At 43.1% G+C, this 26,158-nt stretch overlaps 2 protein-coding genes across 3 annotated transcripts in view; one reads left to right on the forward strand and one right to left on the reverse strand.

Moving 5' to 3' along the window:
- LOC137125449 (uncharacterized) overlaps positions 1-16,559 on the forward strand; it is a 69,598-nt gene extending 53,039 nt beyond the window's left edge. The window contains exons 11-20 of the mRNA XM_067500911.1: positions 10,768-11,226; positions 12,199-12,684; positions 13,547-13,810; positions 13,905-14,156; positions 14,248-14,496; positions 14,564-14,821; positions 14,960-15,262; positions 15,347-15,616; positions 15,823-15,906; positions 16,037-16,559. Of these exons, the coding sequence (XP_067357012.1) occupies positions 10,768-11,226; positions 12,199-12,684; positions 13,547-13,810; positions 13,905-14,156; positions 14,248-14,496; positions 14,564-14,821; positions 14,960-15,262; positions 15,347-15,616; positions 15,823-15,906; positions 16,037-16,103 (2,692 nt within the window). The 3' untranslated portion in view covers positions 16,104-16,559. The remainder of the gene's footprint in view (positions 1-10,767; positions 11,227-12,198; positions 12,685-13,546; positions 13,811-13,904; positions 14,157-14,247; positions 14,497-14,563; positions 14,822-14,959; positions 15,263-15,346; positions 15,617-15,822; positions 15,907-16,036) is intronic.
- The window catches only part of LOC137125463 (NACHT, LRR and PYD domains-containing protein 12-like), a 382,261-nt gene that overhangs the window by 90,199 nt on the left and 265,904 nt on the right, over positions 1-26,158 (reverse strand). The gene's annotated exons all lie outside the window — the stretch shown is intronic.

The following is a 26,158-nucleotide window of genomic DNA, read 5'->3' on the forward strand; positions in this document are numbered from 1 at the left end:
CAATACGCTTACCGCACGAGCAGCCGATCAAACAAAACACCCTGAAAGCATCAGTTCTTGTCACAGTGACCTCAGTCCATCCAGCTCCTTTGTTACAGACTCATCTGAGGCTGTGTTGTTTGGGATGAAGGTGCAACATTAGTCTCAACATGGTGGAGACTCCTCCCTTGTCTACAAGCAACATGTCAGTTGCCGTTCAGTTCTCCCATGTCATCTGTGATGTTGCTGCCAACTGCTCAGCTGTACCTCCAATGGCATCATGTGTGTGTTTGATGAATCTCTGTTGGTTGTAATACAGGTAGTTGCTCCAATCAACATTCTTGTTGGTCGTGCACCACCAGCAAAAGGAGGAATCAAATCCCGCTGTAATCTGGTTACGAGCCTTGTAATATCTTGTATTCATTTGGGATCCCATCGTACTCTGATGTCATCAATATATAAACTTTGGTGTTAAATGATCCAAAGTGCAATGTCCAATGCAAAATTCAATGCAATGTCTGAGGCAGCTGCTGGGAGTACGTGTATTTCTTGGACCAGCATGACAAGGGCACACACTCCTGTCCAGTTAGCTGGCAGAGCTCTAGTTGGCCTGACACACATCCAGTACACATTCAGCACGGGATTGATTCCTGCATTAAAAGCATCTCTTTTGCAGCGTCTGCCATAAACTCCATCTTCAATAATCTCCTTGGCAACTTCAGAGCTCTGTGAATGTCCAGGTTTAAGTGGTGGGTAGAGGGTATGTGTCTTTGTGCAGTTCAGTGGTGTGATGCCTACTGACACATTTCCATAGGTCTGATTGAAGCAGACAAACTTAGCTCCCAGTGCAGGCTTGATGTGGCTTAGTGTGGAGACAATGATGGATATTGCACTATGGCATTTTTGGAATAAAATGTCATTGGTGTCCCAGGTCGTCTGTCTGGAGGCTCGAATGCTGATGCAGTCAATCAGACAAACTTTACTAACATTGTCTGATTCTGCTATAATTCATGAATCATCCTTAAGATTTCTGCAACCGTGGTGAAGAGAATAAATGTGCACAATCTGATCTTCAGGTTCCACTCCTTCAGTTTGAGTGGGTGCTCTTACCGTGTGGGATTCTCCATCATTGGGCAGCAGATGTCACCTCTGTCACCTTCCTGTATTCACCTTTCTTGAAGATTGTTCGAACTTGAAGTGTGGTTCGAGCCCAATCATCACTTCTCCCCCCTCACCGAGATGAACAATTCAGAGGACAAATTTGATCATCTGTGGCTTGTAGGTCGTCCTCCATGGTGATTGTCTGCTTGTCGAGTCAGTGTGCATCTGGGTGTAGTTCCTTTTCCGGTTCTGGTATGAGGATCCTCTTGCAGTGGTAGTAGACAGGGCTGCTTTCACCTGGGGACAAACAGCTGAGAGAGTTTACACTATAGTTAAAAGATAAGAACTATGCTAAAACCTGTTACTTCACCACATTTTGTTAATTTGGTCATTCCATCGTACCTGCACTCTGGGGGTGATAAGGCAGCAATACTGAAAAATAACCTAAATTAGCTTGACAAATCATTCAACACCTTTATGGTAAACCCAGGACCATTGTCACTAATAACTTTCTTCTGGAATACTTCACCTAATGATCATGTGTTTGGGCCTTTTTACCACAGCAGATGCATCTTGTTTGGGAAAAAAGGAAAATAAACCTCAGCCCACTTGCTAAACATGCAAACCATAGTCAAGCAATGTCTCTATTTCTGACAGGGCTTAATTAAGTCAATCATTCAATGTTCGAAAAGCCCATCAGGTGGGGGGTGACCTTGCATTTAATGGCACCAGAGCATTGTGTGCTGCACAGATAAGAACCCTGGTATATAAACCTTCTGTAGCAATAGCTGTTACAATATGTACACATCCCTCTTTTCAAATGTGATCTTTACCATGAACTAGCTTTGCATACAAATGAAAATATGAATTAGCTAAATAAAGTTTATCTCTGGACCAATACATGTCCCTTTTTGCAGTGGTGCACATAATGTCTTCTCAAAGTTTTCTAGATACAACTTGCTAGTGACTGCATGGTCTGTAGATTCAGTTCCTGTGAGGAGAAAGTTGTGTAAGGTGAAACATTTGTCCCACAACATTTGTTTGCTGGTTCTGTAGCTGCATCTGCTGTTGAATTACCTGTAGAAAGATTCTTTTGTTAATGTTAGTGTTTCACATTTTGTTGGGGGGTGGCTATAGCTCAGTTGGTAAAGGCAGTTGCTTACGGGTGAGTGGTTCGATCCCCGGCCCTGGCTATATGTCAAAGTGTCCCTGGGCAAGACCCTGAACCCCTAACAGCCCATTCCCCCTCCCCAGCGATGCAGTGCCGGTCCAAGCCCGGTAGAAATTGGGGAGGGTTGCGTCAGGAAGGGCATCCGGCGTAAAAACTGTGCCAAATCAACATGCGGACAATGATCCGCTGTGGCGACCCCGAACTCACGGGATAAGCCGAAAGGAGAGTAGTAGTAGTAGTGTTTCACATTTTGTTACCAATGTGTAGGCGACAGGACAGGATCGAAAGAGCTGCAACAACAACTATGTGCAATTAGTGTTGTGTCTGATGACGTAAAAGTCCTTTGTCTGTTTGAATAACAACAAATGTAGTCAGTCTAAATAATCATTCATTCATAAACATTCATATCAATGGATAGTTTATAGGTTTCAGTAAGAGCTCTCAGCTCACCAGCGTGTGCAGACAAGTTAGAGGGTAGTTTTATCATGAACCTTCTGTAGCAGCTGCAAACTAAGAATCAAAGCCATCGTAACTCTTATGAATTCAGAATTAGTGTGTTTGTGATATCAGGTCTGGAAGTACAGATGGTTTCTATTACCTCAGTGCAGTTATGAGGATCCATCCTCCTCTGCAGGCAGCAGAGTAGCAGGGTTCAACATATAGAACATCTTTTCACAGCAATGTTGGACTTTTCAAGCAACATCTCAGAACAGCTAATCAAATGAGGTTGGCATAATAAAGAAGGCATGTAACTGTCTTTCTGTTCAACAACTAGAGTATTGAGCAACACTTTTTCTTAAGAGTTCACATGGTTTCATAAAGTGCAAACAACAACAACAAAAATATTAAGATTAAACTTCACACAGAGAACAAGTCTGCAAACTGCAGTTTAGAAAGAATCACTTCATGGCCATTGTCAACAAGATGTTTTAACAGTTGCACCATATACATTTTTTGCATGTTTCTTTAAACTGACAAATACAAAATACAAATTAGCAAATCACCTACGTTCTGTAGCAAACACAAAAACTGGTCAAATTTGTTGGTACCAGAGAAAGAATGATTTGTAGATTTTTACTTAAGGTGCTGTGGGGTGTGTGGCTGCATTCACCTCCTGTGAATTTGAACAATGCACCACTCATTTGCTTGGTCTCTTACTTTTTTACCAAAAATATGGTAACACACACAAGAGAATTCTCACCTGAAATTATTACACCTGCTGTTAACAAGGATTCGAACACAGGCTTTACACATATGCATATACATTTACAAATACGCCATATTTATGGCCCAAAGATTTTGGAATTTGCTCGAGCTTTGGTAGTAAACTAGTTTCTATGATAGTAAAGGGCACAGCATGTGCGGTGTTATGGCTTTAAATGAGCTCAATTCTACAAGCTTGTGCAACTGATTGCGTACGATGTACATCACCCTTCCTGCTGTATTCCATCCTAGGATCTGAGGCTGGTGGTTGGACTTCCAACAGGAACAACATGCTCTGCAACCATGTTCCCAAATTTTCCAACTCAGGTCAAAGGGTTCACCAATCAGACATGTGGAGTGTTTCCCATAAAGAGTTTTTCCTGTGTAGAGGAGAGTGAGACAGAGGCAACAGCAACAGTCTTTGTCCAACCTCCCATTATCTACATTGTGTCCTATGTGCTTTGCAGTGTTTGATGATGCCTAAAAGTTTCTGAATATGTGCTGTGTGTGCGTGTAAAGTCTGTAAGCTGTTGTGTAACATAAGTATTATCATATGCACATTGTGAATGTATATAAACTATCTGCATTTGAGAGGAACAGAGCAACTTTCTGAAACAAAGTTGTTTTTCCACTAGCACCTATTGTGAGATATGATCTACCTCAGAATGAATGAGTCAGTCTTCAGAATAGAGCTTGTAGCTCCTGAATCAACTTAAATATCACATCATGATTTTTCAACGGCAAAAGTCTGGAAATAGCTGCTACTTATCAGAATGACAATGCTTTGTAAAATTATGCAGGTCCTACCTGGATTCTGCTCCTTTTTGAGTGTGTGGGTGGAGGTCACCTGATCTGACATATGCTCCTGTATTGATGTCGCATGATCTGGGGTCTGCTCCCCCCACTCTCCCACCCAGTCAGTCTTTTGCATATCTCCAGAACAGTCCCCTGTTCAGTGTCCTTTCTCACCACACTGAAAACAGACTTCTTGGATACAGTAACGTCTTCTTCCTTTGCCACGTCCCATTTCTTGTTCTTTGCCACAAGTTCTTTGGTTGGTCATGACTCTGGACGTGGTGTGTCCTGTAGTTGAGCTTCTGCTGATGGAGGAGTTCTGGCTTAGTCTCATCTCCATTCACTGTTGGCTCTAGCATGGTGGGGGAGGGAGTGGAGGAGCAGAGTCCAGACCTGGAATCACCTTATGAAACTCAGAGACAGATTACAGTGTTAGAACATTTTGGACAAAGACTTGTGTTGCTCTGTCCTCTGCTTTCTATTTAAACCACAATTGACACTATTCAGTAAATTGATTAAAACTGTAAATTTCTCCACATGATGGTAACAATTCAGTTGGTAAACTGTGGCCAGGCCAGACGCTCACTTCTTTTAGTAGCCAGTACTATTTCTCTTGTACCCTGTTCTTTAGCTCTATCTTTCCTCGTGTGACTCAGATTTCACTGCGCTGAATACAACAGTAATCTTTAACACAACAGTTCATCTACAATGACAATGTCTGGTCACCTATGCAGCCTGTTAGGGAGTTTTCATAGAGCTCTCTTACCTTTTTCTGTTCTGCTCGTGCTTCTCCCCTGCTATTATGGTCCATATCACTCCTAGATTGGATCATGTGGCTCCTCAGGAGGACAGCTTCTCAACCACAGGGAGGAATCAGTTGTTACTTGCTGTAAGTCAAGTTGAGGAGACAAAAGGCAGCTCACAGTCTTGGTTATGGTGAGTTTAATCAGCAAGAGGCAGAAACATGCAGAGCAGAACAGAACTACACTCCAGAGTGGATCAATCACATTGACAAGGTTTTACAGGTTATGGTGTTTTTTAACCACTAAGCTCATCAGCCGAATTCACATAGAAGGACAAAGGAATAACCAATGCAAATCAACCTTAGCGACAAACATACAGGAATCTAATTAGCAAGTCTCTGAGACTACTCATCGTCTATGTGTTCCCTGCTGGGACAGCTTCCTGATGAAGCTCTGGTCTAAAGACAGAGCAGACAGAAGATCTGCTGAGGTATGAAAGCAGCATTTGGTAAACCATGAACAGGCTTTTTGCTTTTGTAGGAAAATTTCTCTCACACAAAACATACACTGACAGTAACTTGTCTTCATGAAGATCAGTGACCAAACACACAAAGCAAAGATAGAATGAAATGTGAAGAAGAATAAAAATGGAAGAATTCAGCCCTGCTAATAGAAAAACATGACGTTGAAACACAAATGTAATTCAGAGAATGATGTGAATCCAAAATAATAGTATGTTTAAAACAGTTAATGAAACCAAAGAGAAGTATGTTCAGCTGCCTCTTAGTTTCTAACTATAATGAACTTTACTGACCATGATAAGATTTGTACCAGTGAACAACAAATGAAGAGTTCAGACACCTTCAGTATGAATCATCATCATTTTGTGTCTCTACTCACACATGTAGTTCAACGTGATGGTAGTTTACACATCTGTCTTCTCCAGAGCAGGATGAAGCATTGCATGATGGGAATTGTTGTACAACTACTGGACATGATAAAGACTTTTAGATGTTTTGCTTTGTAATATATTCATATATTGTTCATGTCTGGTAAAACTCATCCACCAAGTACAATTACATTTCATTTAATACAGGACATTTACAAGCTAATATCTGTTCATAGTGTGTGTTTGTTTTTTTAGTAGCTGAGATCAAATATTCACAAAATGTTTCTTTCTCACTGTTCCAGTTTTGATCTTCAGTCATCAAATCGTTCACAAGAAACAAGGTTCTTTGTGAATCTGCTCTGTGCAGCAGCAGAGAGAGAACATCAGACAGGAGAGAAGATACTGGAGCTGTTATCATCAGTCTGCACATATCAAACATTCCCTTTTGATGACAGATGCAGGAATGATAAAGATCCAGAATACCAGTCTCATTTCCTGTTGGATCTGTTCTCCCATGTGAAGGACTATGAGACTAAAACAGGTCTGAGAGTTCTTCCATCATTACTGTCAGTTTTCCAGTCAGCTCCTACAGTCTGGTTCATAAACCTCTCAGAGAGAAAGACCTCCATCCTCCTGGAAGTGCTGAAACTACAACCAGAGAAGAAACCAGTGAAGCTGACAGGATGGTCAGATGAAGAGAGTGAAGTGAGGAGTTTCCTACAGTGTCTGCCTTATATCTCACAGCTCAGGTAAATGGAACATGATTTAACTCTACAGTAGTTCTTCTTTTCCTTTCAGCTGTTCCCTTTCAGGAGTCCCCACAGCGAATCATGTGCCTCCATCTAACTCTGTCCTCTGCATCCTCTTCTCTCACACCAACTAACTTCATGTCCTCTCTCACTACATCCATAAATCTCCTCTTTGGTCTTCCTCTAGACCTCCTGCCTGGCAGCTCCAACCTCAGCATCCTTCTACCAATATATTCACAATTTCTTCTCTGAACATGTCCGAACCACCTCAATCTGGTCTCTCTGACTTTATCTCCTAAACATCTAACATGAGCTGTCCCTCTGATGTCCTCATTCCTGATCCTGTCCATCCTCGTCACTCCCAAAGAGAACCTCAACATCTTAAGCTCTGCTACCTCCAGCTCTGCCTCCTGTCTTTTCTTCAGTGCAACAGTCTCTAAGCCGAACAACATTGCTGGTCTCACCACCGTCTTGAACATCTTTCCTTTCATTCTCGCTGATACTCTTTTATCACACAACACACCTGACACTTTTCTCTACCCGTTCCAACCTGCCTGCACTCGTCTCTTCACCTCTTTTCCACACTCACCGTTGCTCTGAACCGTTGACCCTAAGTACTTAAAGCCCTTCACCTTCTTCACCTCTGCTCCCTGTAACCTCACTGTTCCACCTGGGTCCCTCTCATTGACACACATGTATTCTGTCTTACTGCGGCTAAGCTTCATTCCTTTGTTTTCCAGAGCAGACCTCCGCCTCTCTAGATTTTCCTCCACCTGCTCTCTGCTCTCACTACAAATCACAATGTCATCTGCAAAAATCATAGTCCATGGAGATTCTTGTCTAACCTCATCTGTCAGCCTGTCCATCACCAGAGCAAACAAGAAGGGGCTCAGAGCCGATCCTTGATGCAGACCCACCTCCACCTTGAACTCCTCTGTCACACCTACAGCACCTCACCACTGTCTTACAGCTCTCATACATGTCCTGCACCACTCTAACATACTTCTCTGCCACTCCAGACGTCCTCATACAATACCACAGCTCCTCTCTCGTCACCCTGTCATACGCTTTTTCTAAATCTACGAAGACACAATGCAACTCCCTATGACCTTCTCTGTACTTCTCCATCAACATCCTCAAAGCAAATACTGCATCTGTTGGACTCTTTCTAGGTATGAAACCATATTGCTGCTCACAAATGTTCACCTCTGCCCTTAGCCGAGCTTCCACTTCTCTTTCCCACAACTTCATTGTTTGGCTCATCAGCTTTATTCCTCTGTAGTTGCCACAGCTCTGCACATCTCCCTTGTTCTTAAAAATTGGCACCAGTACACTTCTCCTCCAGTCCTCAGCATCCTCTCACTCTCCAAGATCTTGTTAAACAAACTAGTCAGAAACTCTACTGCCACCTCTCCTAGACACTTCCATACCTCCACAGGTTTGTCATCAGGACCAACTGCCTTTCCGCTCTTCATCCTCTTCAACGTCCTCCTCACTTCACTCTTACTAATCTTTGCTACTTCCTGCTCCACACCAGTCACCTCTTCTACTCTTCGTTCCCTTTCATTTTCCTCATTCATCAACTCTTCAAAGTTCTCCTTCCATCTTCCCATCACACTCCTGGCACCTGTCAATACATTTCCATCCTTATCTTTAATCACACTAACCTGCTGCACATCCTTCCCATCTCTATCTCTTTGTCTGGCCAACCTGTACAAATCCACCTCTGCCTCTTTAGTGTCCAACCTAACATACAAGTCCTCATATGCTCTTTGTTTGACCTTTGCCACCTCTACCTTCACCTTACGCTGTATCTCCCTGTACTCCTGTCTACTCTCTTCAGTCCTCTCAGTGTCCCACTTCTTCTTAGCTAACCTCTTTCTCTGTGTACACTCCTGAACTTTCTCGTTCCACCACCAAGTCTCTTTGTCCGCTTTCCTCTTTCCAGATGACACACCGAGTCCCCTCCTACCTGTCTCCCTGATCAAATTAGCTGTAGTAGTCCAGTCATCTGGAAGCACCTCCAAACCACCCAGAGTCTGTCTCAGCTCCTCCCTGAAAACTACACAACATTCTTCCTTTTTCAACTTCCACCACTTCATCCTCTGCTCTGCCTTTGTCGTCTTCATCTTCCTCACCACCAGCATCATTTTACACACCACCATCCTGTGTTGTCTGGCTACACTCTCCCCTACCAATACTTTACAGTCACTGATCTCTTTCAGATTACAGCATCTACACAAGATGTAGTCCACCTGAGTGCTTCTACCTCCGCTCTTATACGTCACCCTATGTTCCTGCCTCTTCTGAAAGAAAGTGTTTACTACAGCCATTTCCATCCTCTTTGCAAAGTCTACCACCATCTGTCCTTCTGTGTTCCTGTCCTGAAGACCAAACCTGCCCATCACATTCTCATCACCTCTGTTCCCTTCACCTACATGTCCATTGAAATCTGCACCAATCACCACTCTCTCACCTCTGGAAATGCTCTGCATCACTTCATCTAACTCACTCCAGAATTTCTCCTTCTCTTCTAACTCACATCCTACCTGTGGGGCATAACCACTCACAACATTGAACATCACCCCTTCAACTTCCAGCTTCAGACTCATCAACCTGTCTGATACTCTTTTCACCTCTAGAACATTCCTCACAAACTCCTCTTTCAGGATAACTGCTACTCCATTTCTCTTCCTATCTGACCCATGGTAAAACAACTTGAACCCTGCTCCTAAGCTTCTAGCCTTGCTACCTTTCCACCTGGTCTCTTGGACACACAGTATGTCCACCTTCCTTCTCTGCATCATGTCGATCAACTCTCTGTCCTTCCCTGTCATAGTCCCAACATTCAAAGTCCCTACTGTCAGTCCTACATTCTTAGCTTAACTCTTCTCTCTCTGCCTACGAACACACCTTCCTCCTCTTCTTCTTCGTCTTCGACCAACAGTAGTCCAATTTCCACCGGTACCCTGTAGGTCAACAGCACCGGTGGCGGTCGTTGTTAACCCGGGCCCCGACCGATCCAGTATGGGAGTTATTTTCGGTCTGAAAGTCACGATTCGCATGTTTGATTTGGCATGTGTTTTACGTCAGATGCCCTTCCTGACACAACCCTCTGCATTTATCCAGACTTGGGACTGGCACAAGAAGACACTTGCCTTGCGGTTGCATTATTTAACTCTACAGTGAGTTATGCAAATGTTTTATGTTGCAGAAGTTCTAACATCATCTTACTAATGAAATGATTTGTCAGATTAGTAGAGTAATTTACTTAATTGGTAGTTTGATATTTTGTATTTGTGTTTGATAAGTTTATAAAAAAGGGGTCAAATTTAAACATCCCAACAGTTTCTACTCTAAAGTAGTTAATGTCAACTTCACCTTGAGCAACTGTAGCATTATAATGGTGTGTGTGTGTGTGTGTGTTTGTGTGTGTGTGTGTGTGTGTGTGTGTGTGTGTGTGTGTGTGTTCTCAGACTGATGTTATTCCACTAAAGTCTAATATCAAACATACACTGACAGTAACTTGTCTTCATGAAGATCAGTGACCAAACACACAAAGCAAAGATAGAATGAAATGTGAAGAAGAATAAAAATGTAAGAATTCAGCCCTGCTAATAGAAAAACATGACGTTGAAACACAAATGTAATTCAGAGAATGATGTGAATCCAAAATAATAGTATCTTTAAAACAGTTACTGAAACCAAAGAGAAGTATGTTCAGCTGCCTCTTAGTTTCTAACTATAATGAACTTTACTGACCATGATAAGATTTGTACCAGTGAACAACAAATGAAGAGTTCAGACACCTTCAGTATGAATCATCATCATTTTGTGTCTCTACTCACACGTAGTTCAACGTGATGGTAGTTTACACATCTGTCTTCTCCAGAGCAGGATGAAGCATTGCATGATGGGAATTGTTGTACAACTACTGGACATGATAATGACTTTTAGATGTTTTGCTTTGTAATATATTCATATATTGTTCATGTCTGGTAAAACTCATCCACCAAGTACAATTACATTTCATTTAATACAGGACATTTACAAGCTAATATCTGTTCATAGTGTGTGTTTGTTTTTTTAGTAGCTGAGATCAGATATTCACAAAATGTTTCTTTCTCACTGTTCCAGTTTTGATCTTCAGTCATCAAATCGTTCACAAGAAACAAGGTTCTTTGTGAATCTGCTCTGTCCAGCAGCAGAGAGAGAACATCAGACAGGAGAGAAGATACTGGAGCTGTTATCATCAGTCTGCACATATCAAACATTCCCTTTTAATGAGGATGACATGGATGATGAGACTAATGATTATGTTATAGAACGTCAGTGTGATTTCCTGTTGGATCTGTTCTCCCATGTGAAGGACTATGAGACTAAAGCAGGTCTGAGAGTTCTTCCATCATTACTGTCAGTTTTCCAGTCAGCTCCTACAGTCTGGTTCATAGACCTCTCAGAGAGAAAGACCTCCATCCTCGTGGAAGTGCTGAAACTACAACCACAGAAGAAACCAGTGGAGCTGAGAGGATGGTCAGATGAAGAGAGTGAAGTGAGGAGTTTCCTACAGTGTCTGCCTTATATCTCACAGCTCAGGTAAATGATTGTAGTGAACATTTGTGGAGCTGTGTTCTCACATCGACACCACCTCACTGTTAGTTTGAAAGTTAAAATGTGTTCAGCTGATGTGTCCACATAAACATCACATCATGGAGTGTAGTTTTAATGTCCTACATTTCCCAGAGTTCAGTAGGACCTAAAGGCAGCTTTCCTACAGAGAACTGCTCATCTCTCATTAATTGATACATGTTTACTTCACTAAGCTCCCAGTTTGTTCTGAACATTAACTGTTGTTATTGTGAAGCAGCAGAGACGATCGCACAGTGTTGATGATTAGAAGTTCAGTTGTTCCTCAGGAGCAGTGATTAACTGCTGTGTTAAGTAGTTTCTTATCTCTTTGTCATCATCAATCAATCATCTTAAGAACATTTTTCTAAATTGGTGAACTTTGACTTTATAATTTTTCTGATCAAATATCACTGATGGATGCTGGATCAAACACTTATTCAGTGGCTCCTGTGACTCTGATACAGAAAGTAAAGTGACTGGAACTTAGTCGAATGTTGGAATGACTTTATTTTTCTGTAGCTTCACTGAAATGAAATTACACGTCACATGGAAGTGAAAGTAGATCTTTGCAAATCTTCACTATGCTACAACATCAGTGTGTGAAGTTTGATAGTTTTACAGAATAATGGATGTTTAAACTTCTGCTCCAGTATTTTGAGCTTTGAAGCAGATGAATTGATAAAAATACTGAGGATTTACCATTGTAGCCTGATGTTTGTGGTTCCTTCAACATTTTAGAAGAATTTCAGTGAGGAAAAGTAAAAACTCCATGTATGATTTATCCTGTTATTGTTGAATTTTACACTGATTCATGTTTCATTTCATTTTTTGCTCATTAGCAGGTATTTGTTGGCTTTTAGAACAAACACCTGTAAAACCAGTTTAACATGAATTTTGTTGCTGTTGATATTGAAACAAAATGTTTGATTCTCTTTTCAGTGTCGGACGCTGGTTTAACGTCTCAGTTGAACTCAGGATCTTTGTGAATCTGTTCTGTGCAGCAGCAGAGAGAGAACAGCAGACAGGAGAGAAGATACTGGAGCTGTTATCATCAGTCTGCACATATCAAACATTCCCTTTCGATAAGAGATACATTGATCTTGATGATAAGGAGGAGGAATATGAGGATGATGATGATTATTATAATATTACAAAATATCAGTCTGATTTCCTGTTGGATCTGTTCTCCCATGTGAAGGACTATGAGACTAAAACAGGTCTGAGAGTTCTTCCATCATTACTGTTAGTTTTCCAGTCAGCTCCTAGAATCTGCTCCATAAACCTCTCAGAGAGAAAGACCTCCATCCTCCTGGAAGTGCTGAAACTACAACCAGAGAAGAAACCAGTGAAGCTGAGAGGATGGTCAGATGAAGAGAGTGAAGTGAGGAGTTTCCTACAGTGTCTGCCTTATATCTCACAGCTCAGGTAAATGGAACCTGATTTAACTATGAAGCGTCTTGTTCTAAAATAACTCCTGGTCTTACTCCAGTACATCATGGTCCAACCCACTTACTCCAAACTGCAGTTTAAAACATTTATGTGACAAATTGTTGTGGCACAATTCGACAATAACTGGTGACAGACACCTTGAGTCTAATCACTAAAGAAGCTTCCACATCCAGGATGTTTTTAAGGGTTTTATTTTCTTGCAAGAGAGAAGTTCACCAAAAGATTTAAGTCTCCATCCAGTGCAGTTCTAAGGACTTAACATGTCAAACATGAATTTATATCCTTCTGTTGCTGGGCAGAATACGCTTTACCCTCCAGGCTGCTGCCTCCAGCTTTTCTCCTTTTATGGTAACTTTTCCAACATACGTTAAACACATAGGAACTTGGTGTAAAGTGGAGACATCTCTGTGTGGACAGTCAACCATGTAGCTGACCTACAGCACTTCTACAGACAATCAGAACAAAAACATCTATATGAAACCAAGTGTCACAACATCCCCATAAAACATCCTGCACAAGCTCAGTGAGCACATTCCATGATTACAACTAAACTAAACATAAGCATAAAAGTATTTTAAAAGCTTTTCCATCACAGAAATACTGTTTATTTAAAATGGAACATGGTTTATGTCAAAGATTTCAATAACGGCTCATAATCAGTGTGATAGTGTCACAGATAATGAATCACACACTGACCTTCTACCTTGAATGTTCGGTTTGTGTTTGCCTTGAATGTCTTACCTGACGATTCATTTTACACCAGCTGGTTTCTGTTGCAGTTGCTGTTTTACTTTTGTACTTTGCTGCTTTCACAGTTCATCATAATGTTGTGTTTCAGCTGTGATCCAGACTTCTTCCAGAGAGTGTGTACATCCATGTGTGTCAGATCCAGAGAGGAGGTCCAGCAGCTGGCCTCTCTGCTGCAGCTGCTGGGCTTCACCCTGACATTAACAGGATACTTACCCAGGAAAACCTGCTGCTCTGTGGGGAGAGTTCTCAGGGTTTGTGGCTCTAAGGTGGATCTCATCCTGACACCCAGAAAGATGTCGGTTAGAGGAGCCGCTCACCTCTTTAGACGTACAACACAACTACACAGTCTGAGGTCTACGTTCATACAATCACTGCTTCTGTTCCTACAGTAACATCTTTTAAATGTCCAGTTAGCAGAGACATCATTCTGTGTCTTTGACTTTCAGGCTGTCCAATGACATGGCCATGCTGCTGTTTCAGTGGATAAGAAGAGGAAGAGTCGTCTGTCTGTTGACTATCGAAGAACTTTGTCTTGCTCCAAAGACGCTGCAGTCACAAAGAGGATCACTGAGGGTTGTCAGTAGTTTGGCGTCTCTGCTGAGACACTGGACAGTCAGACATTTAGACCTGACTGAATTCTGTGTTTCTGCTCAGTGTCTCTGTCCACTGCTGCTTCATGATGGTCCTCTAACTATCAAGTAAATGTCTTTTCTGAGCCTCATAAACACACTGATGAATGAAGATGAAAATAATTATTATTAGTTCATTCTAAATGTATTTATCCTTCAGACTGAGGGATGAGGTTTTCCAGCAGCTACTGGTCCTCCTCCATGAAATCCAGGACAAGGACTTGGCCTGGTCGTCCTTCAGTAAAGTTGGTGGAGACCTGACCTCCTACTGTCTGAACTGGGAGCTTCTCCACTTTGTGCTGCAGTCGTCAGCTCAGACCTTCACTGTGAACCTGAGGAAGAACCAGTTCTTACAGGAGAACGTCACACGACTGCTGCCCTTTCTGGATCGGATCAGATTTAAAAGGTGGTGAATTAGTTTTTAACAGATACAAGCTAAAGTGTCCTGGTAAATACTGTGAGCTCTGTGTTTTCAGGCCCGGTCCCAGCTTTGTGCTGGCTGCCATCAGACAGGTCTATAAAACTCAGGCCAGTCACCTCATACCCAGTTTAGTGAGGTCATTGGATCATGAGATCAGCCTGACCTGCAGAGAGCTGGACTCAGTGGACTGTGCTGCTCTGATCTTCACCCTGAGACACAGTGACAGAGTTACACTGAAGCTTGTGTCGACGTCCATACCAGCAGAGGAAATACAGCGAATCGTCTTCACGCTGGACAGAGTTTCTCACCTCAGGTCAGACATCAGTGCTTGTTTCTCAGTCCTGTACCTGTATCAGTTCTCTCCAACAGACAGTTTAATGTAGTGCTGATAAGAATGAATGAACATTGAATAACAATAATCTCTGCATTAATGCATCACTGTCTCCACCAGTGTCGACAGGAATCTGCTGCTGAGGTTCATCCACTGCTGTGCTGCTACTGACGTCCAGCAGGAGGCAGCATCAGGTCTGATCAGGTCTCTGCAGCAGGGGTTGGATCTTTCCTGCTCCTCCTGTGTGGAGCTGCCAGATCAGGATCAGACCGAGACTCTGAGTCTGTCTGCTGCAGACTGCAGGTCCATCTCCACCATCCTGACACACAGCAGCCAGGACACACAGCTGGACCTGCGAGACTGTGAGGTGGAGGACAGTGGACTGGACCGGCTGTTTCCTGTCCTAAACAGAGTCCACCTCAGGTGGGAAAGAACATTAAATGACCAGAACCACTTTAATGTTTCTGCATCCTAACAGTTGTTCTTTGCTCTGTTTGTCCTGTTTAGAGCCAGTAAAGCCGTCCTCCTCCAGCTGGTGTCCCTGGTCCCTGTGAGCAGTGAGAGGGACTCAGTGAGACGTGCAGAGTCCCTGTGTAGAGCCCTGGATGGAGAGCTGGACCTCAGTCACACCACACTGGATCAGAGGGTCTGTGAAGCTCTGGACCTGATGCTGGACTTCTCTGAAGGACTGACAGAACTGGACCTGAGTCACTGTGATCTCACAGACCAGCTGCTGCTCACATTCATCAAACATCTGCACAAAGTCCACGTCCTGGAGTGAGTCTCACTGTAAACATACTTGTGTGTACATTGTCCTGTATAGGATGCAGTGTTGGCTCCTGCTGAGGTGGTGGTGAAGTAATAATGTATCAAATCTGTCTCATAGCAACAGGCGGAGTCAGGATGTGACGCTTAATAACCAATAACATCAGCTCCTCTGACTTTAATGACGTAAATCTTTTGTGTTTGTGTCCATGTTACAGTCTGAGTCACAATAAGATCAGTGATGCTTCGACTGTCAGGTTACTGCAGCTGGTCTCCATCAACTCCTCCATCACCACAGTGAGGTGAGCAAACATTAATTATCATATGATTAATGGAGACATTTCTACTCCTTCACTTACAGACTGATCATTAATTATCTCAGTTCCACATATTATTCAGTTTGTATCAGTGACTTTTGTTCTGTTTTTTTAGACTCTTCAGCAACAACATTGTGGACAAAACTCCCTTTAAGAAACAGAAGCAGTTTGAAATGTGGTGAATCAGTGTCAGTGAAGTGATGTGATGATCAGAGAGGAAACTCAAGAAAATACTGCAGTAGTACAAGTACTCTACTAATACTGTGTTTGTGGCAGTCAGTTCTAAAAGTACAGTTTTATACAATGATGAAAACTCCAGCAGGATCCTCGTCATCCTCGTCTCTATTTGTTACGATACCGTCAGTTCTTCTACTGATGTACTTACATTTTTGATTGAGATATTGTGAAAAGTATTTGATTGTTTACATAATTTAACAGATTGTTCTGTTGGGATCATAATTATATTTTTTTGTGAGGAAAAATTATGTTTATATTCTTGGATTAATGTTGGAATCATATGATTTTAAAATTATTTTTAAAAGGTGAAATGTTGATTCAACATTGATGCATTTGTATGTTCAGCAATAAATGGTCTGTGCTTTTCTTCCACATTGGTACCAAAAGCACTTTACACTGCTTCTCATTCTCACACACACACACACACACACACACACACACACACACACACACACACACACACACACACACACACACACACACACACTGATGTGGCAGCTGCTGTGCTGCTGGTCTACACTCACCAGGAACAACTAAGTTTGGGTTCAGTGTTTTGCTCACAGACACTTGGACATGTTACAGGAGGAGCTGGGAATTGAACCCAGTATTGATGGACAGGTGCTCTACCTCCAAAGATACAGTATCTCAGTTTAAATATACTTTTTATTTGATATTTTAAATGAAATAGAAGAGCTAAAGGATATTTCTGTATTTGACTATTTTGTGTTTCTCTTCACTATAATACTTTAACAGATGAAAACAGTTTATTATCTGAGTGACTTTATGTCACAAATAACGAATTAATGATGAGTCATATGATCCTGAGCTTTCAGAACGTTCAATAGTAGCAGAAACCGCAGAAACTTTGCTAAAAAGTAACGAGTACCTGTAGTAAAAAGTACTTTAAGTCCATCAGTGCTGCAATAAGAAAGTGATTTTTCTGAGTTACTGATTTAAACAAACACTATTAAACTTGATGCTGTTGATAACATGAAAGTACAAATAAAATGTTCAGTTCATAAGTTTCATTAATTACAGATTCAAGCAGAAAACAATTTGTGATCAACTCAATTTAGTTTTGTGCTGCAAACAAACTTTGATTTTTCTTCACCAGGTAAACTGACATCAGCACTTATTACTTCATCAGATTCTGTTTTAACAATCTGCAAAATCTGCTGCTGCATTGACTCAATGAACCTTTTTCTAAAAGAGGAATCTGAGTTTCTAAAGTTTATTCACAGCAGTACAGAAGGTGTCAGTGATGCAGCTTTTCCACCTGCTGCTGTTGCACATCAGAAGAAGCCCACAGCTTCTGTGCCTGGTCCTTGATGTACAGAAGATCACACATAAATCCATCAGTATGTAGAAATATCAGTGAAGATGCAGCTAATTCTGTAATAAATCTTGCAGAGGAAACAATATGCTGAATCTAAAATGTACTGACAGTTTATAGTAGTTTGAATATTAGTTATGAAATCAGAATAAATAAGAAGCTAACAACGTATTAATGCAGCAGAAATCGTTGCCGTTCTCTGATTGTAGGACAGTAGGACGAGCTTTGTTCAAACTGTTGGTTCCCAGTGCTGCTCAATGAGTCTGTGTCCCAGGAGGCTTCACTGCACCTCTGGACATTTACTGCACATTTCTATTAAAACAACGTGGAAAATGTCGCTCACTGTAACTTTGAGGAAACGTATCTGTCAAATGTCTCACACAGCGGAAAATACATGTTATAAGCTGTTGAACTCTCGAACCTGTAGTGGCAGAAGGTGAGAAAATGATGAGGAAAATAAAGTACAGAGCTGAAACACAGGACAAAGTGCCAGAGGACCAGTCCAGATACACCCTACTCTGTTAGAGGAGGAGGGAGCAGGTAGATCTGTTGTTCTGCTGTTGAGAGAAACAGAGTGACTGGTTCCAGAACAGTAGAGACTCCAGGACTGATGGTTCCCTCCCAGCATGCACTCAGTCACGTCTTCTGTCCTGCTGATTCCTCTGTAGGGTTGTTATCTATCGTTATCTGACCTCACTGCTGCTTTTATATATAGATGTGTTAAAGATGTGAACCACCTGTCATTACTCCGGACAGTGGAAAGCGACACTTCCTGTGGAGACGTGCGTCAACCCCATAATGTGACGTCATTGGGGACGTTAGACTGTGATTTTGGACGCATTTTTTTTCAGCATCAAAATCACATTGTAATAGAAAGTTAATAGCACCAATATTCCAGACGTGTTCATGATAAAGGATTTTAACCATTTTAGTTTTACAGTCCCACTCATAACATTAAAGTCAATCAGCTTTTACTATGTCCATTGTCCTGATATAGTCCTGTTTATTGTTCCAAAGAAAATGAGTGAAATTGATTGGGAACAGGTTCAGTAAAATAATCTTAAAAATCTTTCTCTTTCAGACCCACAGAAATCCCCTCACAAGGAGGTAACATGAGTGTAAAGCTCTGTGCTTCTCTTGGAGCTTTAGTTTGTTCTTTGCACCTGATTTAATCCAAGTAAACACAGTGGATGGTCATTAGTGCATGTGGCTGCTTCTTCAGATGGAGAGGAGGACGAAAAATCAGCTCATTAATATCAGTCAGTACACAATAGGTCTTTGAAATAAGAGCATGGAAAGAGGAACTGACACTATGCCTGATCCTGGTTTACTGAAAAGATTCCATAAAAAACAGTCTTCTTCTTTTCCTTTGGGCTGTTTCCTTTCAGGAGTCACAGTGAATCATGTGCCTCCATCTAACTCTGTCCTCTACATCCTCTTCACTCACACCAACTAACTTCATGTCCTCCCTCACTACATCCATGAATCCCCTCTTTGTTCTTCCTCTAGACCTCCTGCCTGGCAGCTCCAACCTCAGCATCCTTCTACCGATATATTCACTGTCCCTCCTTGATGCAGACCCACCTCCACCTTGAACTCCTCTGTCACACCTACAGCACCTCACCACTGTCTTACAGCTCTCATACATGTCCTGCACCACTCTAACATATTTCTCTGCTGCTCCAGACGTTCTCATACAATACCACAGCTCCTCTCTCTGCACCCTGTCATACGCTTTCTCTAAATCTACGAAGACACAATGCAACTCCCTCTGACCCTCTCTGTACTTCTCCATCAGCATCCTCAAAGCAAATACTGCTTCTACCTCCGCTCTTGTACGTCACCCTATGTTCCTGCCTCTTCTTGAAGAAAGTGTTTACTACAGCCATTTCCATCCTCTTTGCAAACTCTACCACCATCTGTCCTTCTGTTTTCCTGTCCTGAAGACCAAACCAGTCCATCACATTCTCATCACCTCTGTTCCCTTCACCTACATGTCCATTGAAATCTGCCCCAATCACCACTCTCTCACCTCTGGAGATGCTCTGCATCACTTCATCTAACTCACTCCAGAATTTCTCCTTCTCTTCTAACTCACATCCTACCTGTGGTTCACAACCACTAACAACATTGAACATCACCCCTTCAACTTCCATCTTCAGACTCATCAACCTGTCTGATACTCTTTTCACCTCTAGAACGTTCCTCACAAACTCCTCTTTCAGGATAACTGCTACTCCATTTCTCCTCCTATCTGACCCATGGTAGAACAACTTGAACCCTGCTCCTAAGCTTCTAGCCTTGCTACCTTTCCACCTGGTCTCCTGGACACACAGTATATCCACCTTCCTTCTCTGCATCATGTCGATCAACTCTCTAACCTTCCCTGTCATAGTACCAACATTCAAAGTCCCTACTGTTAGTCCTACATTCTTATCTTTCCTCTTCTCTCTCTGCCTACGAACACACCTTCCTCCTCTTCTTCTTCGTCTTCGACCACCAGTAGTCCAATTTCCACCGGTACCCTGTAGGTCAACAGCACCGGTGGCGGTCGTTGTTAACCCGGGCCCCGACCGATCCGGTATGGAAGTCATTGTCACGATTCACATGTTTATTTTGGCATGTGTTTTACGTCAGATGCCCTTCCTGCCACAACCCTCTGCATTTATCCAGACTTGGGACTGGCACAAGAAGACACTGGCTTGTGCCCCCTTGCGGTTGCATTAAGGTGCTTTACACAACTGCTCAGCTTAAATAAAGTTTATTATAAAATATAATAGCTGGCAAAACAGGGTGGAGATGTAGTAAGTCTTCCGACTCGCTAGGTGGTGGTGAAGTCCAGTTAGAGTGAGTGGGGCGACAAGCGGAGTCTAGAGGAGAAGCAAGGTTCTCATGGGGAAGAGTGGAGTATGGTCCTGGCAGTGTAGATATTCTTGAGATGCAGCGAAGATGAGAGACTAGAATAAAGGGGAGGGAAATGGTGGGAGGACGGTCCACTGGGGAAGATGTAGTGGTCTGGAACCGTAACACAGAGGCAGGCTTGGTGGTGAGTGAGTGGAATGTAGCCTTGGTGAATCTCCAATCCCTATCATGGAGAGAACTCCAAATTCCCCTTTTGTGATATAACAACAAAAACTCCTAAATCCCTTTGGTGACATGATATCCAAATTCCAAAATCCCTTTAGTGATACTCCAAACTCCAAAATCTCTTGGCACAGGCTCCATAAAAAGTGGTAGACAGACAATCACACGGCTTAGTAAAACATACGTGTGCATGGCCTGATCAAAGTGTAGACATAGCCTGATAAATCCTCTTCTTCTAATGACGTGGTTACAAAAGTTCATCATAATGCTGATTCTTCATGGGTCGATAACAATTCTCATAATCCTTAGTCATACATGCGATCGGCAAGAGAGACTCAATAGGAAGCGGTTACTCACAAAAACAAAGTAGCAGCAGAGTCAGGTCAAAAACCTAGCTTGGAACCGTAGATGATGATTTTGATGAAATCTGAAAAGTCCGTTTGAGAAAGCAGACGATCTGTTGGCTGGTGAGGGCTGGTTTGACCTTAGACACATGGAACGTGGGATGGATCCTAAGTGGCCTGGGTAGTCGCAGCTTGACGGCCACAAGGTTAATGACCTTGGTGACGTGGAAAGGACCAACAAAGTGGGGAGCAAGCTTCCTGCTAACCCCATTTTATAATTATTTGTGTCTGTGCACATAACGACGTCTCTAGGCTCAAACTCCTGCTTCACATTTAATGAAGGGTTTTCTGTAACATATGAAAATAACATTTAAACACTTGTGGTTTGGCTCTAAGTAGCTGTTACGCCCCTGTCTAGGGGGTCAGGCTGCAACATACAAAGATAAATTAGGATGTTCCCTCTCCGGTCCCCAAACCAAAATCCAGGATCGAGATGTTCCAACAGAATGATATTTATTTTAAACGAAAGAAAGTGTCAAACAAAACATGACACTACAACTCAGGGCGAACCAAGGCCAACATAATAAACAAAATAAGCTATTTCCCACAGAAAGTGCTAGCTAGCCTGATAGAAATAAACAAACCAAAAGACAGTCGCTAACCCGAACTCCCTAATGTGAAAACAATCAAAAGAAAATGGCAGTTCACCCCTACAGATTTAATACTATTTACAAAATATACAATTTATAAACAAAACCACGGCACAAAACCTAACAATTCAAAAATGCTAAATAAGGTTTGGAAACCAAGAACAGCAAACAGGTGCTGCTGCCAGAAAGAGCCTCGCTAGCTGTTGGGAACCGTACTTTTAAAACTCCAGGAAGTGTAGGATGGACCAATCAGCTTCCTGTACTGCCCCCCAATCCGGCCAATCAGGCAGGGCACCTATAAGAACAACAAAATAAAAAAAACACATATGGCCTGGACCGTAACAGTAGCAAACAATTACAAGCACACAGACTCCATGAACATCTTGACCCACTGCAATTTATTCTTCTGACTTGACAAACTTAGTGGGTTTTTCTTAGCGTCTCTGCCCATGAGGCCAGTGTCTGTGCTCACCGGTTTCTCTCGTTTTATTCAACAATGCAGCTAATTCAGGAGCAGTGACAGGTCTGTCTTTCATGGAGGACTTCTAAGTACAGATGTGACCTTCCACTGTGTCTTCTGTCTTCTGTCTTTGTGGATATATTACATATAGATATTTTCACATGACAAGTACAGACTGAAGAGTTTCTGATGTTTTTAGTTTAACCTACACTGGAAATGACAGGTCGCTCAAACTATGGAAGAAGAGCCAAATATAATATTTTTCCACTTTTTGTGTCATTTGTGATTAATTTACAACAATTTGATTAAATAAAACCAACAAATGAGACTAAAACTTTTTCTTGCAGTGTCTGTAAAGCTGCTCCTCTTGGACTCTGCTCCAGTTCCTTTAGTCTTTGCTGAATGTCCATCCCTACATACAAGCCTCCATTAGAACAGAAGAATCAAAGAGTGTGTGTCTGAGAGCCATGTAATGTCCATGTGTGCATGCTGACAGAGAATGTACAGATACAGGTTTGGCCGGAAGGGTCGTCAGAGGCTCTTCAGGACTGTTTTGACTCCACTGACTGGAATATGTTTAAGCAGGCTGCCACATACAATAACACCACAGACCTCCAAGAGTACTCAGAGACTGTCAGTGCCTACATCAACAAGTGTATTGATGATGTAACTGTCAATTTTTCATTCTCTCACACTCCTCGCTCATCAGGTCGGGGGGTGGGACCGGACTTCTCATCAATGACACCTGGAAGTTTTCCTCCACAGCACCACTCGGCAATCTGTCTTCTCTGGAATATCATGCCGTTAGGATCACAGCACCGTTTGCAGTCCAGGTGATTGTGATATATCGACCACCGGGCCAGCTGGGGAACTTCTGCAATGAACTGGACATGTTGCTGTCCCACTTCCTGGAAGATGGCACTCCTCTCATCGTCATGGGAGACCTGAACATTCACCTGGACAAACCACAGGCGGCTGATGTGTTTGCTCTTCTAAACACATTTGACCTGAGTCTGGTCTCCACTCCTCCGACCCACAAAGCTGGCAACAACCTCGACCTCATCCTCACCCAGAACTGCACCACAGACAACATCTTGTTCATTCCTCTGCATGTATCGGATCATTTCTTCATTCAACTCACAGTCTTTATCCCTAGACCTTCGCAATCTCCTACCACACTTGTAACATTCCAGCGCAACCTCAGGTCTCTCAACCCGGATTGATTCTCCTCGTTGGTCTCCGCAACTCTGCCCCCAACACAGGACCTCTCCATGCAGATGCAGCCACAGACAGCCTTTGCAATACACTTTCATCATGTCTGGATTGTCTCTGTCCCAAGTCTTTGAGACCCGCTCGTCTCTCACCTTCTAATCCGCTCAGGAGTGCTGAGAGGAAGTGGCGCAAATCCAAGACTCCATCTGCCCTTGCTGAGTATCAGAATCTGCTTGGACCTTTTTCTCACAGTGTCACCAGGGCAAAGATCAATTACTACCAGGAGAAGCTCAGCAACACCTCAGACACCAGAAAGCTGTTCTCCACCTTTAAATCACTCATCTACCCACCTTCACCACCGCCATCTACCTCTCTCACTGCTGACAACTTTGCCAACTTTTTTACCAACAAGGTGGCAGCCATCAGCTCACAGTTCTCTCCTCCAGATGATGACATCCATCTAACTTCTTCCAACACTGCATTGCTCTCATCATTTGCAATTCTGACTGAGGATGACGTATCCACCCTCCTCCTCTCTAATCATCCGACCACCTGCACTCTGGATCCAATCCCTTCCACTCTTCTTCAAGCAGTTGCACCTGCACTAATGCCAGCTATTACACAAGTCATCAACACATCTCTCAAAACAGGGACTTTTCCAACCTCTTTCAAGCAGGCCTTGATTACCCCACTGCTCAAGAAGCCTTCTCTTGATCCCTCTGTTGTGGAGAACTACAGACCTGTCTCCCTCCTTCCTTTTCTGGCCAAGACAATGGAACGAGCAGTCTACAACTCTCAGACTTCCTTTCCAAGAATAACCTCCTCGATGTCAACCAGTCTGGCTTCAAGAGGGGTCACTCCACGGAAACGGCACTCCTGACTGTTGTGGAATATCTTCGAGCTGCAAAAGCCACAGGTCAATCATCTGTCTTAATTCTACTTGATCTATCATCAGCCTTTGACACTGTGAACCATCAGATCCTCTTGTCCACACTCTCTGACTTGGGCATCTCTGGATCAGCTCTAGACTGGCTTTGTTCTTACCTATCAGGAAGAACCTTCAAGGTATCCTGGCAGGGGCATCTTTCTAACTCTCATAGCCTCTCTACCGGTGTGCCGCAGGGCTCAGTTCTTGGTCCTCTCCTCTTTTCTATCTATACTTCATCCCTAGGTGCCATCATTCACTCACATGGTCTTTCCTATCACTGCTACGCTGATGACACACAGCTCTTCCTGTCCTTTCCACCGGACGACTCCACAGTCTGATCGGGCATTTCTGCCTGTCTCTCAGACATCTCAGCCTGGACGAGTGAGAGACACCTTCAGCTCAACCTCTCCAAGACCGAAGTCCTTGTCTTCCCAGCCAGACCTTCGATGCAACACAACATCAGCATCAACATTGGATCTACAGTGATTGTCCCACTAAATCGGCCAAAAATCTGGGGGTCATCATCGATGATCAACTGAGCTTTAAGGACCACATCTCCTCAGTCTCTAGGGCAGCAGATTTGCTCTCTACAACATCAGGAAGATCTGACCCTACATCACGGAATATACAACCCAACTCATTGTACAGGCGCTGGTCACATCTAGTCTCGATTACTGCAACGCTTTGTTGATGGGGTTACCAGTATCCACAATCAAACCCTTGCAGATGATCCAAAATGCGGCAACTCGCCTAATTTTTAATCAGCCAAAAAGACCTGTGTCACACCACTTTTTAGATCTCTACACTGGCTTCCTGTAGCTGCTCGCATCAGGTTCAAAGCTGTGTCTCTTGCTTACAGGGTGGTTAACTCGACAGCTTCCGCTTACCTCAACTCACTCATTCAAGTCTACAATCCTTCCCACCTGCTGCGGTCTGCCAACGAACGATGTCTGGTGTCCCAGCACCGCACAGAAGACACCAAGCAAAACTGTTTAGTGCAATGATCCCACGATGGTGGAACAAGCTACCAAACTCTGCACGCTCAGCTGACTCTCTCCCAATATTCAAAAAACTGCTGAAAACTGAACTCTTCCGCATCTTAATATGCACTTAAATCTCTTTAAAAAAAATAAAAAATAAAAAATCCTTTCTGCTCTTTCTCGCACTTGCATCTCATGAACTGTGAACACTTTTCTGATAGGACTTTGCTTTGATGTTTTCTCCTTGTCTTAGATTTTTGCTTGCCTTGTACCTCACTTGTAAGTCGCTTTGGATAAAAGCGTCTGACAAATGACTAAATGTAAATGTAAACTGTCAAAAAGACCATCACTGTACGGGCCAACAAGAAGCCATGGATGACGGGGGAGGTCTACAGACTCCTGAAGACGCGGAACGCTGCCTTCAGAGCTGGAGATGAGGCAGTACTCCAGGAGGATAGCCCATCAATTCAGCAACAGCAGAGACACTCGGAGCCTGTGGCAGGGAATACAGACCATTACGGTCTACAGGCCTCCACCACAGACCTGTGACAGAAACATCTCTCTGCTGAATGAGGTGAACGCCTTCTTCGCTCGCTTCGAAAAGCAAAACAGCTCCACTGCACAGAAGACTCCCCCTCCTCCTGGCGACCAGGTGTTGACACTGACCCCAGACAGTGTGAGGAGATCCTTCAGCAGGATCAATGCATGAAAAGCTCCGGGTCCTGACAACATTCCTGGGCGTGTACTGAGAGACTATGCAGCAGAACTCACCAATGTCTTCACAGACATTTTCAACATCTCTCTACGTCAGGCTGTTGTACCCACAGGCTTCAAAGCCACCACCATCATTCCAGTCCAGAAGAAGCCGTCTCCATCCTGCTTCAATGACTACCGTCCAGTTGCACTTACTCCGATTATCATGAAGTGCTTTGAACGGCTAGTCATGCACCACATCAAGTCTGCCCTCCCCCCCTCCCTGGACCCCTTCCAGTTTGCATATCGGTCCAAC

This window comes from Channa argus, chromosome 4 (assembly GCF_033026475.1).
Source record: "Channa argus isolate prfri chromosome 4, Channa argus male v1.0, whole genome shotgun sequence".
NCBI lineage: Eukaryota > Metazoa > Chordata > Actinopteri > Anabantiformes > Channidae > Channa > Channa argus.